We start from the raw sequence: 16,589 nt of genomic DNA on the forward strand, positions 1-16,589 counted from the left end.
TTTTAACCAGAACTATTCAGAATGCGGCTCATAGTACTTTCGTCACTGACACCCACTTCTTTAGAGATTGTTGTAGCGTTTCGGCCATTCTAAATTGGGTGAAAAATACAGTAGCTTGGTGTTTTAAAATATCTCTGCGGGATTTTCCTGCACTGAAATTGCAGATATGTGGGAGCAACTTGGAAAATGCGCGATTAGCACGATTCCACACTGAAATTCAAGCCCTGCAAGGGGAAATATACTTTTCCATCCCAGGGTAGCATTACCAGCATTTTAGCCATACATCCCACTCTGCTCTTCTAAGACAAAGCTCATAATTAGATTGCACCATTTGCTATTTATTTTGTGCAGAGTACACTGACATAAGCATTGTGAAATCAAAGGTCCAGCTCAATAGTTCTATACAGCCTGCTCTATTATATGCCTGTAGGCGTTTCATTAATTTGGACAGGAACATTGCAATCAGCTTTGTATGCAAAGCTATCTTGCTAGTTATTTACAAACCCACTTCAGTGAAAACAAATTGCAGATTTTCAATAGCATCATGAGTTGCAGGCTCTTCCATCATCTCTAAACCAGCCACTCAAGTACAACAGCAGGCACATTTGTTTAGAAGCAATGAAAGAAGCCTTAATGGTGTAAGAAACCACGATTACAAACACTATATTATGCTATACTTTTTGTGGTTAATAATTTGACAAATCACAGATTCAAAATGGCTTGGTTAACCATAGTAAGTTCATGGTTTCACCATGGAATAAACTTATTTAAAAAATACCAGTGTCCTAGCTGAAACATTTATCTACTTGACACCTGTTTTTTTAGGTTATGGATTAATTGTTTTAAACATGATATCTAGAAAAATATTAAGGTGCCAATCTAAAGAACGTTGTTATAATGGATATGCAAGCTGAAAAAAATATCAATACTTGAAATGTTCTGCAGATCAAAACAACACAAATGAATCTTGGTGTCCTGATAAGAGCTTACCCTGGCGTTCATATCCAGCACCACAAAACATCTCATCAGCATAGCACTACGTTTCCATCATTGGTTTGTACATGCTGTTATGACCAGATTGGATTAATGCAATGAATGTTTTTTCAGAAACCACAAGCAACATGTTTTACCTACCCTTTCCTCCTAGTTTCCCGGATGATTGACTACAAGATCCTCTATAAAACTGTAATACCCCTCTCTCTCAACTCCTTCGTATGATTGTTCGTCTTTACAGAACCAACCTAAATAAAATAAGAGCACTTCTTTTTTGTTTCTAATAAATAACCTTGCCTTGTCTTTTAGGGTCCAATTTTCCTTTAAAATGTGTCCCCTAAACTGTAAAGCACAATAAAACAATGACCAGTTCAAGCAAATCAATTGAATATACTGTAGGCACTTTACAAATGATAGCATTGCTGTGTTGTTACTGTTGAACTTTTGTGACAACAGAAAAACATACACATTATCAGATGGAAAACACTGTCTTTTGTGAAACATTAAAAAAAAAGTGCAGTTTGATTGTCTAATTTTAGCTTTTTCCTTCTCCTAATTACTAGGGGTTCAATCAGAAATACAGCAGAGTGATAGCCAGTTTGATAAATGTTATTTAAAGCTTAGCAACCTCCGATTTACTTCATGCCCTACTGTCGGTATGCAGGACTCTTAGCCTAAACGTCCATTAAAAAGTGGAAAGCTGACAGTGAGTATTGTTTTCTCTCATTTCTGTTAAAACTTGTATCAAGACAAAAAGTCCTCTGGAGAGATCCCATTTCAGGCCATGCATTTGTAGTCTAACAGTTAATTAGAGGATCACATTTAACAGAATATAGCCCAACAGTTATCAAATACCACAGATTACACCTGTACCAGATGCTTCTGTTCCTCACAGAACTTTTAATGAAGGCTCAGCTAGCGTAGCCTTTGGAAATGCCACTAATTGGTCCCAAGAGTAGAGGTACTGAACCGAGCAATGTTTCATATTAACATAACAGCAATGGCAAAATGGTATTCTACATCAAAGATTGTTCTGATGCTCCCACAGTAAAGACAGAAATACAGAAGAAGGAACACAACTAGAATGTGTTTACCAGTTGATCAGTTCCTGTATGGTCTGTGTACAGGAAGACACATTCTAAAACTATTTTATTTTAATATTTCCTGAGTACAGTCTTTGTTTTTGTGATTTATAATAAGTTAATACATGTGTAGGCTGTTTCTTATTATAAGAGACATCATTTTGCACAGTTTGAGCAGCCCAAACTGAACATGGTGGTATCTCTTCTACAATAAGAGACCCCCTACACACAATGTATAAATGTATTCAAAATAAAATAAAATAAATAAATAAATAAATAAATAAAACATTACCATGTACACATAACCCTTCAAACAGTATTGGGGAACCATGTCCCAGCTATTGAACAATGAAAGTATAAAGCTAACAAGCCCTGTGCCGCCCTGGGTTATTTAAATCCTGACTTTCCTATTTTTGCCTTTCCTATTTTTTGGTTTCCTTCAATTATTTAAGCAAAGAACAAGTATTGTCATTTTGAGTTCCGTTTCCTAAGGGGGTTTAGCCGTGTATAACAAAAACTAGAGAAGACTCATAGCTGGGATTTGTAAGTAGAATACATTATAAACGCTAAAGAAAAATGATTGTCCCAGGATGGCAAGACACAGGGGATCCAAAAGCAGAACCTGCGATAAATATAATATTGTATCTTCCATTGTGGCGATGGGGCAACTGTTTTACTGTTATTTGTAACATACACGATATATGTGTAACATACACTATATATACAGCATCTAGGTAACAGATAAACATGTACAGCAATTTGTGTTACATTTACACCTAATTATTGTATTATTTATTCTTGTTCAGGTCATCCATGAAGCTTTGGAAGCAGATTACATATTTTTATATGTACCTTATTTTATTAAGAAAATATAACTAATATACATTTGCTATATTATTGCTCCTAATCCAGCAGCATTTTAATAATTTGAATGTTTTCTAGACTTTACGGGGAAATAAATTACAAAATGTCCATTATATTTGTGTACAAAATACCACAAACTGCCTTAAAATGTTCTACTTTTAACATATACAGTACAACGGTAAGTGGAAACTGATATGTGTGAAGCTATAATAATGTATTAAAAACACATTTCTTGACATGCAAACAGTAGTACTGCAGGCAGACTCTTTAATTGATTTAAAAGGATTTAAAATGTGCTAAGAGTATTTATATTCTTATGTAGTTGGTTCTTGACTCACAGATACTGCTAGTCTGATATACAGAGTCTGTATCACCTTTGTTTTTCAAGTCATTTCAGGGATCCTTAAACTTTTGTTTATTGTTTAGAAAATGTGCTATTTGTTTTCCATGAATTTGTAAAATGTAGCTAGTATTTTGAGATCCCATTCAGTTTGAGATTCAGATACACTAAATTAAAAACAGGTATGATAAGAACTTTTTTTTTTTTTTTTTTAGCAGCTTTCACACAAACAGTCAAAAAGTGTACATCTCGAATGTGTATCTTCATATCAGTTTTTTGTTTTGGTTTTCGTTTTCATTAATTGTAGATCTGAAATTAACGGAAGACTAGGCATATGCTAAGACAAGCTATTGTATTTGCCTTCTAGCAAAATCAAAAGGTATCCCCAATATAATTTTCAGTTAGACTTACCGAAACACCATGCCTTAGGTACAGGGTCTTATTAACTGTTAACTGTTCTTGTTTTTTCTCAAAGGTAACCATCAACACAATTATAACCACCTGGTACTTACAAGTCCAACCCACACACCTCCAAATGGTAAGGAATCGAACTAACAAATGTGTTTTTCTTTTTCTTTATATCACATTACTTTGTATGGGCCACTGGGGATAGCAGTATCCATAACAGTGTGTCATGCCAACTGTTAAGAATGAAGGCATATGTTTGCCAAAGGAAACATGTATTTATTATTAACATTACTGTTTCGTAAAACTGTGCTGTTTGTGCACCATATTTTAAAACTTCACAATTGAGTGAAATGGAATCAATTGAATACCAGTTTCTGAGCTTGACTGTCACTTTTATATTCGACGAGAGCCACCCCTACTTTGTTCATCTGTTTATTGTTAACAAGGCTAAACCTCACTTTATTGTTTTGTTGTACCTAAGAATAACATATGTACAATTACTCTAAAGTAGTTATTGTCATGTGTTCTAACACGTTGCTTATACAGATTGCAGGAAGACAGTAGGTAATGTCTTGAAAGCCTACATAATGAGCAAAATTAGTGAGCTGTATAAAAGGTTAACCGTATGTTGAGTCTTACTATTGCCAACATCAAACCTGCTCCATGACTTGATACTTGAACCCCTGTATCTGTAGTGTTGCTTCCAATAAGTCATGTACTCAACAGCTTTTAAAAAGTCAATGCCAAACACTGATTCAACAGGATGTACATACAAGCATTATGTCTACTGAAACCTCCATACACTTTCCATGTACCGTACTGTACCACTTTCATGTGTTACAATAATTGTATATAACAAGTGTTTTGACCTTTGACACCTGTTTTTTCACATGGACTGAATGGTACAAGTCTACAATTACAGCACACAATCCCAGAACCATACTGTTACATTTATATGTATATATGTACAGTGCTTACTACACTTCGCTATGGTTTTACCTCAATATTCAGCCGTTATGATTCTGTGTGCCATACAGAGTTGTTTTTGAAGTACCACTCAATATTGATATATGTTGTCGTATTATTGCTTTTAAAATGAATGTTGTGGAACATTGGAAATTGATCTGTGACCACAGTCGCACACATGCACATCAAGGGCTATTAAAGAAAGATATGCCAGGTTACACCTCACCACAGTTTAATTTTGGCAGCTTCCTAATATTTTATTTAATGAAATTAAAATGCTTGCGGATCGCATTAAAACCAGATTGTGGACAGCATTTCTCTTTGTTTTAAATATTAATAGTTAAATTTAATGAACCTTAATATAAAAGAAAAATAATAATACAAATAACAATAATAACTGGGTCTTTTAGCAAATTGCACACTCTTGTGGAAAAGTTTAGGTTTAACTAATCAAAGCTACAAAGGCAATGTTTCTGTATTTACTCTATAAAACATGTATGTATTTATGTATATATTTATTAATTGGGAACAACTATTACAGAACAGTTTCCCTTTTATTTTACATAAGTGCATAATTGGGAATGAGAGGAGGCTATTTGTCCTTTTTAAAAAATAAACCACCAAGTGGGGACTTAAACCACGTTTACGCTACAAAGTGGGGTCCTGCACAGCCTGCAGTAGGACTGTCTGAGCCGCAGCCACTCCTGCTGTTCACAACCATTACACAGACATGTTGCAGATTCATCTTCCTCTGTCTTACAATTCAGCATTTAGTAGTTTAAGTTCTAATTATTTACTCTAGATTACAGAATCTTTGCAAATGATATGAGAATGTTTTTAAAAGGTAGTTTGTGATTTTTAGCGAAACTAATTATAAACCATAAGATTATTTCTACTTAATTAATTAACTCTGCTAATTTTTTATCATACTAAATATCAATATATAAATGTATCATATTTAATATGTAAATTATAATATTTACATAACATATAGTTTTAAAATATATTAATTTATTTATATGTCACTACTTATAAAAAAATCTAAATGGAGAAAGAAATTCATATTTCAGTGTGTGAGCATCATTCTGTACTATGCAAGTGGGGACTTGTGTCACTCAATACTATCTAAGTGGGACTATAATGTGGGGGGTATTTATATAAAGGATTATGAACCTGGTAAAGTTTAATACTGATAGAAAATTGAAAGCACAGTTAGCAGCCTAATTACTATAACTATTTTATACCAGTTACCTACAATGAACTGGAGGAGCATTAAATATATTTTTTCTAATTTAAACAAATATTATCAATGTTGAGCTTAAAACAATTTTCAATATATTTTGTTTAAAGAAAATGTTTGGAAGTCATGGTGCCCACTTGGCTGGTGGAGAATCATAGACCCCACTTGGTAGCATAGATGTACACTGGTGTCAGAAAGAAGTGACCTTATGGAGTCGGGCAGGGATACGATCGCACCGAGCACCGGTGGAGGTGACAGGACCATCCGAAAAAAAGCCACAGTGACGCGCAAGCCGTCCTGGCTTGAGACGTGGAAGAGAGAGGGTTCAGAGAGCAGGCAGGTGCAGACAGTAACACACAAGATGGCTGACGTGCCACATGGACGGCCTTGTACACACAAAATGGCCGACACATTATGGGGACCTCGTGGAGCAAAACAAAAAATGGCCGACCGTTCCCATGGTGACCTCAGCGACTGCAGTTCCCACGGCAGTGAGCGCAGTTACAGGGACTCGGGCCTTACCAGAGAACAGCAGAGGGAGGTAAGGGCAGCCATTCGGGCTCAGTGGGCAGAGGCCCAGTCAGAATTAAATGTTATTATATCCTCTCTGGCAGTAAAGGAAGCCGAGTTGGAGGTGTCCATGGGAGGAATGGATGGGAGGCCGGGGTGGCGAGTCGGGGACGGGGCAAGATGGGACACGGCAGTAAGAGAAGCCGGGAGGGGTGAAGATGGCCTGGGTAGAGAGGATGTGATGTGGAGGCATGTGCAGACGAAGCCGGGGGCTCGCATGATGAGCGAGGCTGACCTGAGGGATGTCAACAACGGTGGTGGACCTGACGCAATCCCGGGGAGGCCGCCAGCCACAGAAACAACCACGGGCCATTCCATGCTCGGCCCAGAGGCCAAGGCCCATGCCATCCTACGGGGTACTGATACCGGCGCAGTCACAAGCCCCGAACTGGGACACTGCAGCCCCATATCCACAGCCTGGAAGTTCCCATGGGCCACCCTGGGTGAAAGTGGAGAAATTCGATGGCACGGGTGGTTGGGAGCCATTCTATTGTGTTTTTGAGGATATTGGAGAGGCTAATGGGTGGACGGAACAGGAGAAGGGAGCCCAGCTCGTTGCAGCACTGGGGGGCGAGGCTTGCAACTGTGTGCTCACCCTACCCCCGCATGAGAGGACCAGTGCAGTGGCATTGGCTGCCATACTGGATTGACAGTATGGGCTGACCCCCTACCAGCGCAATTGACCAAGCTGAGAGAGAGAGAGATGCAGGCAACCCGGAGAGTCCCTGGGGGCACTGGGGAACGACATCAAAGCCCTGTGCGAATGAGCGTACCCCGACTGGCCACTTTCCTGCCGAGACCAAGCCGCGATGGACACATTCATAAGGGCTGTTGTCACAGAGTGACCCTAAAACCTGTCCCTTGTACAAGGTGCGAGCACCTTTTTTGAGTGAAAGGTATATGTGGCCAAGATGTCTGATTCTTTGATAGCGATGGGAATGGGGATGTAGAGATAGGAGCCTAGCTAACAAGATTTAAGTTTTTGCAGGTATCAGGCTTTTAAAGACTGTCACCCACACCTATGAGCAGAAACTGACTCACTGAGAGCAGAAACTGACCCAAGACTGTCACAGCTACTGGAAGCAGGCTGATCTTTGGGATACAAATTGAACATTTGTGAAACTGCATCAAATACTGTAATAACTGTAACATGTTTTAGAAAATATTTTTAGCAGATCCGCACAAACCTGTCGTGGTGTTTGCAGAACCAGTCCGAGCTGAGCCTGGCGCAGAGTTTGAATCCTATTGGGAAGTTATTTGATGATTTAAACTAACCTGCATTGATTGAAATAATATGATATACTCTTTGTCAATAATTATAATAATACTATATATGTTCTTTTCAAAAAGATCTGTATGCTCAGTAGAAAACAATGGATAGATATGCAGTCTATGAAAGCACCTGCTGGAAGGAGTCAAACTTGGCAGGCTCTTATCATAAGGTCTTGTTAGCACATTCCAGTTTTATCAGAAAAAGTAGCCAATTTCTTTCATTACTTTCATTACTTTTGGATAACAGAAGGTAGGAGTATTAGAAAATGCTTATGGCAGTGTCTTATACTAATCAAAATCAAAAATTGGCAAAAGGTGAGGATGTCTTAACACCTGCTTCAACTGGATTTTGTAGAAACAGAGAAAGGGGTCAGACTTTTTTCAGTAAAATAATATTAGCAACTGTTATACTGAAGTAACTGAATTAGATATACATGTTATAAAATCATTTAAAGTTAAACTGTTATACAAATAACAGTATTATTGTTGAAAGAACATATTACAGTTAAAAACTAAAGAAGTTCAGTACTAACTGACACTTGCAATAATTGTACTGTGTTTTAAAGAATATAAAACCAGCATAAATAATATTGCAGCAAATTATGAACAGGTTACAACGATTTGAACTAAGAAAACTGAACAATGTTAGAAAAACAGCTTGTCTATGTGCCTTTGTTATTAGTGCACATACACTCGTGGAAGTCTGTAACCTTGAAAGGAGGTTAGGTATTGCAAATTAGTAAAAACAAAAGGGTAACCCTTTTTAGACAGAACGATATTTGAAACTAAAAAGACATTTTGATTTTATTTGATTGTGTTGTTACTAAGCATAGAGGATTTAAAAAAAAAAGTTTTTTGATCTAATAATAGTGACAAAACTCTCTGAAGAGAAATAATATGTTTTAAGTATTTTGATCTAATAAGAAACATAATATTTAAACTAAAAAGTGTTTTTGTTTGGTAAGGCTCTACTGTAATACAAATAGACTAAAATCAGGAGCGAGCATTTAATTTAATCAATTGAAGAATGAGTTCATTTTCTTTCTCCAACTAAACAAAAAATCTTTTAGACATTACAATATCTATTAAATTAAAGAATATAAATGTTTAGTTTATATAAAGGTTTTACTGCAATAAACAGGAACGGTTGGAATATTAGACAAATAAAGTATAAACTGTATTCAATAATTTTAGTACACAAAAAACCTACTGAAAAATAGCCTTGCCCTTATCTGCCTGCAAGCAGAGCGGTGCTAGATATGGAAGGTTCTTTTTGGCAGTCAAAGTGAGATTTACTTGTAGTCCGCAGTTTTTGAATCCAACGTCTTTTTAAAATAAGAAAACCTCGTAGTAGAAGGGAGCATTCCACGAATTAGGGGAGTTGTGTCCAGCCACAGTTCTTATCAAATAAGTAGCGACTTTCTTTGGGAGAAAACTGATTTCATGCGGTGAATTTGGAGAAGTGCTTACAGTGGTGTTTCATATTAAATCAAAACAATAGTCTTGGCAAGAAAAAAGGCAACTTTTAGAAGAAGGGAGAGGTCGGGCATAGACCGAGAATGGCACAGTTAAATAAGGCTGTTATACTTAACATGTTTATTATAGCTTAAATTTAAATTAAACTATTGAACTGACCACTGTATGCTTATTCAAAAGCAATCTTTGTCAAATACTTTGTTAACACACATTTGTATATGAAGTTAAACTGGCCCATTGACAACACACTGAAAAAGTAACAGAATAGGTGGCTAGGAGGGACATATATTTTTGACTCAGCTAAATATAATCAAATAGAGCTAGTGTTACATATTAAAAACATCTCTCATATATACACATATACTTGTATTATATTATAGCAAGGATTCTGTGAACTTTGGTCCACCTGACTTTTTAGAAAAAAGAGTTGGAAAAAGAGAGCGATGAAATCGTGTTCCAATATTTTTTGGCAAGAAGTTATATCCAATCAGTTTTGAAAAAGGAGTTGACCAGATCAATCTAGAATGTATAATTAACTTAAAGATAAGAAATGTCAAGGCGGAGTGATGATTAGATTTACTTGATTTACTGATGTATTCAATGGAGGGAAAATCCTATAAAAACCTAGGTAAAACCCCAGTATCGCGCGACTTGCTAACTATAAGTTGTGTGGTCCATGCTCTGAAGATCTCTGAAAAACTGATTGCTGTTTGGTCATATTCACGAGTCTCTGCCTTTTGAAGACAGTTCTTATTTTTCAATATATCCTACACTACACTTCCATATACTGGAAGGTAAGCATATATTTGAATTTAATATCTATTTTATGTTGATGCATTGCTATAAGTTATAGAAATTATGTTTTAGTCTTAAGAGAGTGATATATATATTGAATGTTCTAGAATTTAGCGGTGGGCGATTTTAGCTTCATGCATGCACAGCCTAAGGGCTAAGCATATAATTAACCATATCTGTATTACTATATTAAAGTATTAATGCTGTTAAACCTGTAAAGGCACCAGATCGCCTGGACTGCTTATTACTTGGGAGTTATGGTGGTCTGCGCCACCAAACAATCCAATTTTTAACATAAGCATTTAATAAAACGAAGGGGCACTACTACTGCCCTGATTCGTTAAAACTTCAAATTAAATGAGTCTGTGTGATTTTCTTAAATATTAAAAAGTTGTCTGGACATATAGCATGCCCAGTGCACGAACAAAACCACTTACAGGAGTTTTGAACATCTCTGTCCTCCTTAAACGTCTCCCACATTTTAGGCCTGCTTTTCAGGCACATATGTGAACGTGCAAAGGAGACATAAACCGCAAATGTGAACGGAGCTGCAGACCTAAATATACGGCGGCCATGGGCTAGCACAGTAGTGTGAACAGGGTTTTGTTAAATGCAGAGTCAGAGACAAGCATTAAAAGATCTTCAAAAGGAAGCTTTACCCTATTTAGGTCACAGGGAAATGGTTGTCTGTGCCAACAAAGACAGGCAAAGGCCATTGGCACTAAAAATAAAACCTACCAATTGAAAATCTTTATAAAAAAAATAAATACATAAATCAAATAAATTATTATAATTCTTATTTCAAAATAAATAAATACATACTGCTGTGGTTCATCTGTTTAATATAAGAGTGTCTACTATTTCCCTGTTTTCATATCTAATCTCTTGTCATCAAGAAATAATTTAATTACAGTCCATGAGGTTGATGCTGTAGCTTGAAAGCAGAGTCCTTTCATGTTTCCTTCCCAGCACAAACCGGCACAAAAGCTGCAAAGCAGTGCCTAAACAAGTGAGCAATAGTAAATTGGTTTGAAGGTGACCCGATAGCATTAAACATGCTAGAATCACTTCCTACACTATACTGATGGATTAAAAAGACACAGAAGGGAGTGGAGTTCATATATAATCCAAAGCATGTAATAAATGCACAGTGTTACATTTCACACCGTATTAGGGATACATTGACTTCTTTTATTTGAAAATGAATTAGAAGCCATTTGATGGGATGCCGTCTCTCCAGAGGCAATGTTTTGTCTTTGAAATGCAAATTACATGCAGATATGAGCATTTCGGTTTACAATTGGAGTAATCTCTGTTTGTATAGTTACAAACAAAAAATTATTTCGCAATGATTTTAGCAATTCACTTTTTATTTTTTCAAATAACCATTAACAAAGAATTATATATATATATATATATATATATATATATATATATATATATATATATATATATATATATATATATGCATTAAAAATAATAATAAAACATAAGATGTTGGTTCATTGGTAACTGGTTTATCACTAACAATAAACCCAGAAGAATATGTAGTAAAACTACAAGAAATGTATTTAATAAATGTATGGAGTCGATTTGATTAACCAATACCCTGCCGGGATAACCCACAGGAAAGCATTCTGCAGTACGGGATTGCATCAATTCCCAGGATAACCCCGATCAATAACTGGTTAATGAAATCCAAGGTGATCTCCCAGTGCTGTCTAATGCTCCAATATAATCCAGTTGCAAGTTGATTAAATCAATCCTTAAACATTAAGTAGCGGGGTTCTGAAAAACATTGCGTTAGACGTCCCCACGTGTTGCTACAACTTTTTAAATAAAGCACCTGTAATTTTTCTTTTCATTGTTAACATCTTGACAACTTTTTACACTTATAACTTTAAAGTCTGTTTCAAAGCTCTTTTTCAAATGGCCGCTCTAGTGCAATGATAGCGTAAGGATTATTGCCCACAATGTCAAACAGGTAACACAGCAATAAGGTTCCATTATGTGGTACGGAACAGAAAAGTACGGAACAGGTTTTTTTTTGTTTTTTTGCTTTGGAAACTTTATAAAAGTTATAAAAGTGTATAAAGCTGTCAGGATGTTAACACTGAAAAGAAAAATTACATATGTTAGTTATACAGTTATAGCAACACATGGGGACATATTACGCTGTTCGGAACCCCACCTCATACTCTTTAGTTAAGTAGACAAATGTTTCATCTTGTGTCTCAGTATGCATTGATGAGTTTTTGATTGCAAATTTTTACAGGTGAACTACGTACTACTACTGCTGTGTACCAGATTGCCATTCACTGTTTTAATAACGTATTTTGTTTTTTTTACAGAAAACCCTCGGATGATGAACAGCATTCTTACTTCAGCAACCGAACCCTACGATCTCTCTTTCTCCACATCTTTCCAGAGTCTATCTCACCTCCCACCGTCCTATGAATCCGCGGTTAAAGCTGATATAAGTAAATATTCCTCTCTGAAGAGATTAAGTAGGTGTTACTTCATTACATATACCATGCATTTGTTTCCTACTGTGAGGACAAACAGCACCAAGAGCAAAGGTTTTTCCTAAGAAGGCATTGTGCATTACCTCTGAGGCAATGCATGGCAATGCAATAATATCCCTGTGGAACTGAAGGGATATTAATGTTACTTCAGAAATAGAAGACGGGGTGGTAGGGTGTTGATGCATCAAATTATAGTATTCATTTCTCAACTGTGGCACTCATGTTTGAATCTGCTCCATGTTAGAGAATATGCAGTGTCCCACTAACAGGGTTGGACTTTTTGTGGCTGGTGATGTTTAGTGGCAAGCCATCATAGTGTTGTATGGCATAGCATTTACAGAAGGCTGTCCAAACCCATTATAGTCACAGTTATATGGATAGAAACCCAGAATTATTAGTTGCTTGAAGTGGTTTAACAATATTTCATATGACAAATTCCATACCAAACTCAGCACCTCGGTTAGAATACAGCTTGACATGTACTTGAAACACCAGGCAACTTTTAGACTTTTTCTGGCAACCAATGGTGTTTCATGTGCATGGTTTATGATTATTTTTAGGGACTGTACTGTTAAAATGCTGATGGTTCCAATATGCCTCTCGTCATGCATGTAGAAATGTACCCAGGTAGTATTGTAAGTTCAAGCATCTATATTTTGGATTCCGGACCGCATAGATGTGACGGGAATACAGTACTTTGTCTTGCCTCTAAAGATAAGAAGCCATAATTTTAAAAAAAATAGAAACAATTATTATATTAGGGAATATAGTGCAACATATGTACTCATGTCCTAACCACAAGTGAGTGAAATTGGTGCATTATCAAAGCCTGAAATAATGCAGATGCACTGTACATTAAATATATATATATTTGGTATCTGCCGATTTTGCCTGGGTCCTGTTATTGAGTATCCTTAGTAACATAAGATTCATCAAAGGTTCAATTGAACCAGCATCTATGTCACCACCCCCTCACTGACACAACATAGATAAGAATTGGCATTGAATTCGGCAACTTCCATGGCTCATATCACTTTGTCCATGTGTGTAAATTCAAGATCTTAAATGTGTAAGGAAAGTACAGTGCTGTGTTGTCCGAGTCCAATTGCAGGATTTTACAGGAAGCTTAGAATGAACTATGTTTCGATGTGGTCAAGTCTGTATATGGGGTTACTGCAGGTAGTCTACAGTAAGTCTGCAAGCTATTTGCGTCTCGTCAAGTGGCTGCCAAGCCTTCATCCTTAAATGTTCTACAATAATTAGGCTATTAGTTTATTGAAGATTAACTTGATCTAGTTTTTGATGATTTAGTGCATTGTTCTGAATTGATAGGCAGGATGAGAAAGCGTCAAAACAAATAAAGATAAATGCATATCATCATAATTAAATGTAAACTGGACTGGTAAGCTCAGTGCATTCAATTCTTCATGAAATACTGCACAACTATGATAGCTAGTTGTGTTTAATCATTTTATTCTCTTACTGTCTGTGTTGACCTCCTGTCGTTGATGTATAAACCATCTGGCAGTTACAGTTACCCTGTATAGACTTCTGAAATCAAGATGCATTTCCATCTTCCTTTGAAATTTTCCATTTGTGAGCACAAGCCTGGAATTTCACATTACTTTCAACAAAAAAGCAATGAAATGGAGAACCTTTATAAAGGTTGAAGGCATCCATGTATTATTAATTTAGAAGTGGACCAGATTGGTAGTCTAAAATTAGAAATGCTTGTTTCTCCAATTGCTTTCTCAAGTACATGCTTGAGCCTCCCGGATGTGGAAAATCGAATAGCGAAACTGGAGGAAACATTGGACAAGCTCTCTGGTTTTTGCAGACGTCACAGCATTATGAAGAAGTGGAAAGTAACAAACGAGTAGCTCTGAAACTACAACAAATAAGGCAAAGCTATTCATTTTCTCCACGCTGAGCACCAAACGTTTCTCTGAATAGTTTGAATTGAGTTGGAAAGTGCAGAACACTTGATTTTACTTTCCTGTTAAGAGAAATGTACCATGCTTATTCAAATTTTAGTTACCTCCGAATTCGAAGACCAAAAAAAGACCCTGAATACAAGCCACATTAAACTCTTAATGAACAAAACACAATAATTGAATCCAAGTTGCTCTCCACAAATCTGAACTTTTATTTCAGTCAAATAAGTGTAACTTGAATTCGAAAAAATATGGTATATATTTTTTTTAAATGTCTAAATGAAAAACAGAGAACCAGGTGGTGCCTGCTGCTAAGTACAAATCACATTACAATGAAGCAACAGTCTTTGACAAAGCAGTCCTTTCCCAGTAAGCTTTGTCAGTGCATGGTGTGAAATGAAGTCCAGGGCCATACACTGTGACAGAAAACGCATTACCTACTGAGAAAAGACCTGTTTAAGGTCCATTATTTCCATTAATAACCGTAACACAAGCTGATTTCCCAGGTTGGAATATGGATAGGGGACATGTTTGGAATTTTTCAACAAAAAAGTTTGCAGATTCAGGCTTTATTATTGTTCTTGTTTGGTTCTAGATAATTTTGTCAAAAATGTATTTAATGGGGGCTCCCGAGTGGCGCATCCAGTAAAGGCCCTCTACGTGGAGTGCAGGATGCGCCCTATAGCCTGGACATTGCCGGTTCGAGTCCAGGCTATTCCACTGCCGACCGTGGATGGGAGCTCCCAGGGGACAGTGCACAATTGGCCGAGCGCCGCCCAGGAGGGAAGGGCTTAGGTCGGCCAGGGTGTCCTCGGCTCACCGAGCACCAGCGACCCCTGTAGTCTGGCCGTGCGCCTGCGGGCTTGTCTGTAAGCTGCCCAGAGCTGCATTGTCCTCCGATGCTGTAGCTCTGAGGTGGCTGCATGCTTGGTCTGCAGTGTGAAAAGAAGCGGTCGGCTGACAGCACGCGCTTCGGAGGACAAAAATATTATTATTATTATTATTTATTTCTTAGCAGACACCCTTATCCAGGGCAACTTACAATTGTTATAAGATATATTTATTTTATTGGTGTGCCAGTATAAAAAAAAAAAAGAAGAAAAAGTTATCATGTGCAAATATGCATTTAAAATCTATTTATTTTTAATTTTTTTAAATACTGTATAACGGTAAATTTTGGCGGGGAATTTATTTTGGCTTTATTGGCGGTTTTGATTGGATCGCTAATAATTCTTCCACCAATCAGAATGTGATATACAATGAGTGATCCCACCCTCTGACAGACTGGTATGCAGCACAGGTTAAGAAGTGCTGGGCAAGGGAAAGAATGTGTCGGACGTCAAAGTGGATATGAGAATTGCAGTGAGTGATGAAACCAATTAGTAAATGCCTATCGTTAAAGTGTACTGCAGCTACTAATCCTTTCCAATTACGGATATTTTAAAATTTAGGACTATATAACAATAATGCTTTAACTCAATTTTAGAGTGCCTTCTTTGTTCTTCTCCAGTTACATTGTAGATGCTGTAACAAGTTACTGTAAATGAGATACTGTTTTCATTAAGTAAACATGTATTTGAATGTTTATTAAATTAAAAGTATAAATGCAAAACTGTGGCATTTTTCTTTCTAAACGTGCTAAGTGAAAAACGCCATTTCAAAAACCGTCAAAATCCCCCAAGGTAGCAAATCCACCAAATTTAATACCAGCCAAAATTTCCTGTTATACAGTATATGCAGTTATGATGTAGGTGTGCAGAGTTCACTGTTGATGTAATTATTGTTAATGATAATTAAGTATTGTGTTTAATATATATATATATATATATATATATATATATATATATATATATATATATTTTTTTTTATTTTTTTTTATTTTTTTTTAAACATTCATAATGTGTTGATAAAATCTAAAAGAATAATACAAAAAAACATATTTGTGTTAATTAAACAGAATATAAAAGCCAGTAATAGAAAACAGAATAGTGGATCCCTTGGTATCAGTAAATAGATTTCTCAGGGTAGCAGGAAGGTACAGTGGGGTTGTTTTGAGTTGAAGAGCAATGTTACAACACCCAATTTAGGGGGCGATATTTTAAGATTGTTTTTACATTTAGTATG

General features: G+C 36.4%; 1 protein-coding gene across 3 annotated transcripts in view; it reads left to right on the forward strand.

Moving 5' to 3' along the window:
- LOC117424133 (protein shisa-6-like) overlaps positions 1–16,589 on the forward strand; it is a 148,574-nt gene that overhangs the window by 124,880 nt on the left and 7,105 nt on the right. For 2 of the 3 annotated variants that reach the window (XM_058992453.1, XM_058992451.1), the window contains 2 exons: positions 3,755–3,817; positions 12,358–12,513. In XM_058992453.1, the coding sequence (XP_058848436.1) occupies positions 3,755–3,817; positions 12,358–12,513 (219 nt within the window). The remainder of the gene's footprint in view (positions 1–3,754; positions 3,818–12,357; positions 12,514–16,589) is intronic. The other variant, XM_058992452.1, reaches the window with a different exon arrangement.

This window comes from Acipenser ruthenus, chromosome 19, assembly GCF_902713425.1.
Source record: "Acipenser ruthenus chromosome 19, fAciRut3.2 maternal haplotype, whole genome shotgun sequence".
In the NCBI taxonomy this organism is placed as follows: domain Eukaryota; kingdom Metazoa; phylum Chordata; class Actinopteri; order Acipenseriformes; family Acipenseridae; genus Acipenser; species Acipenser ruthenus.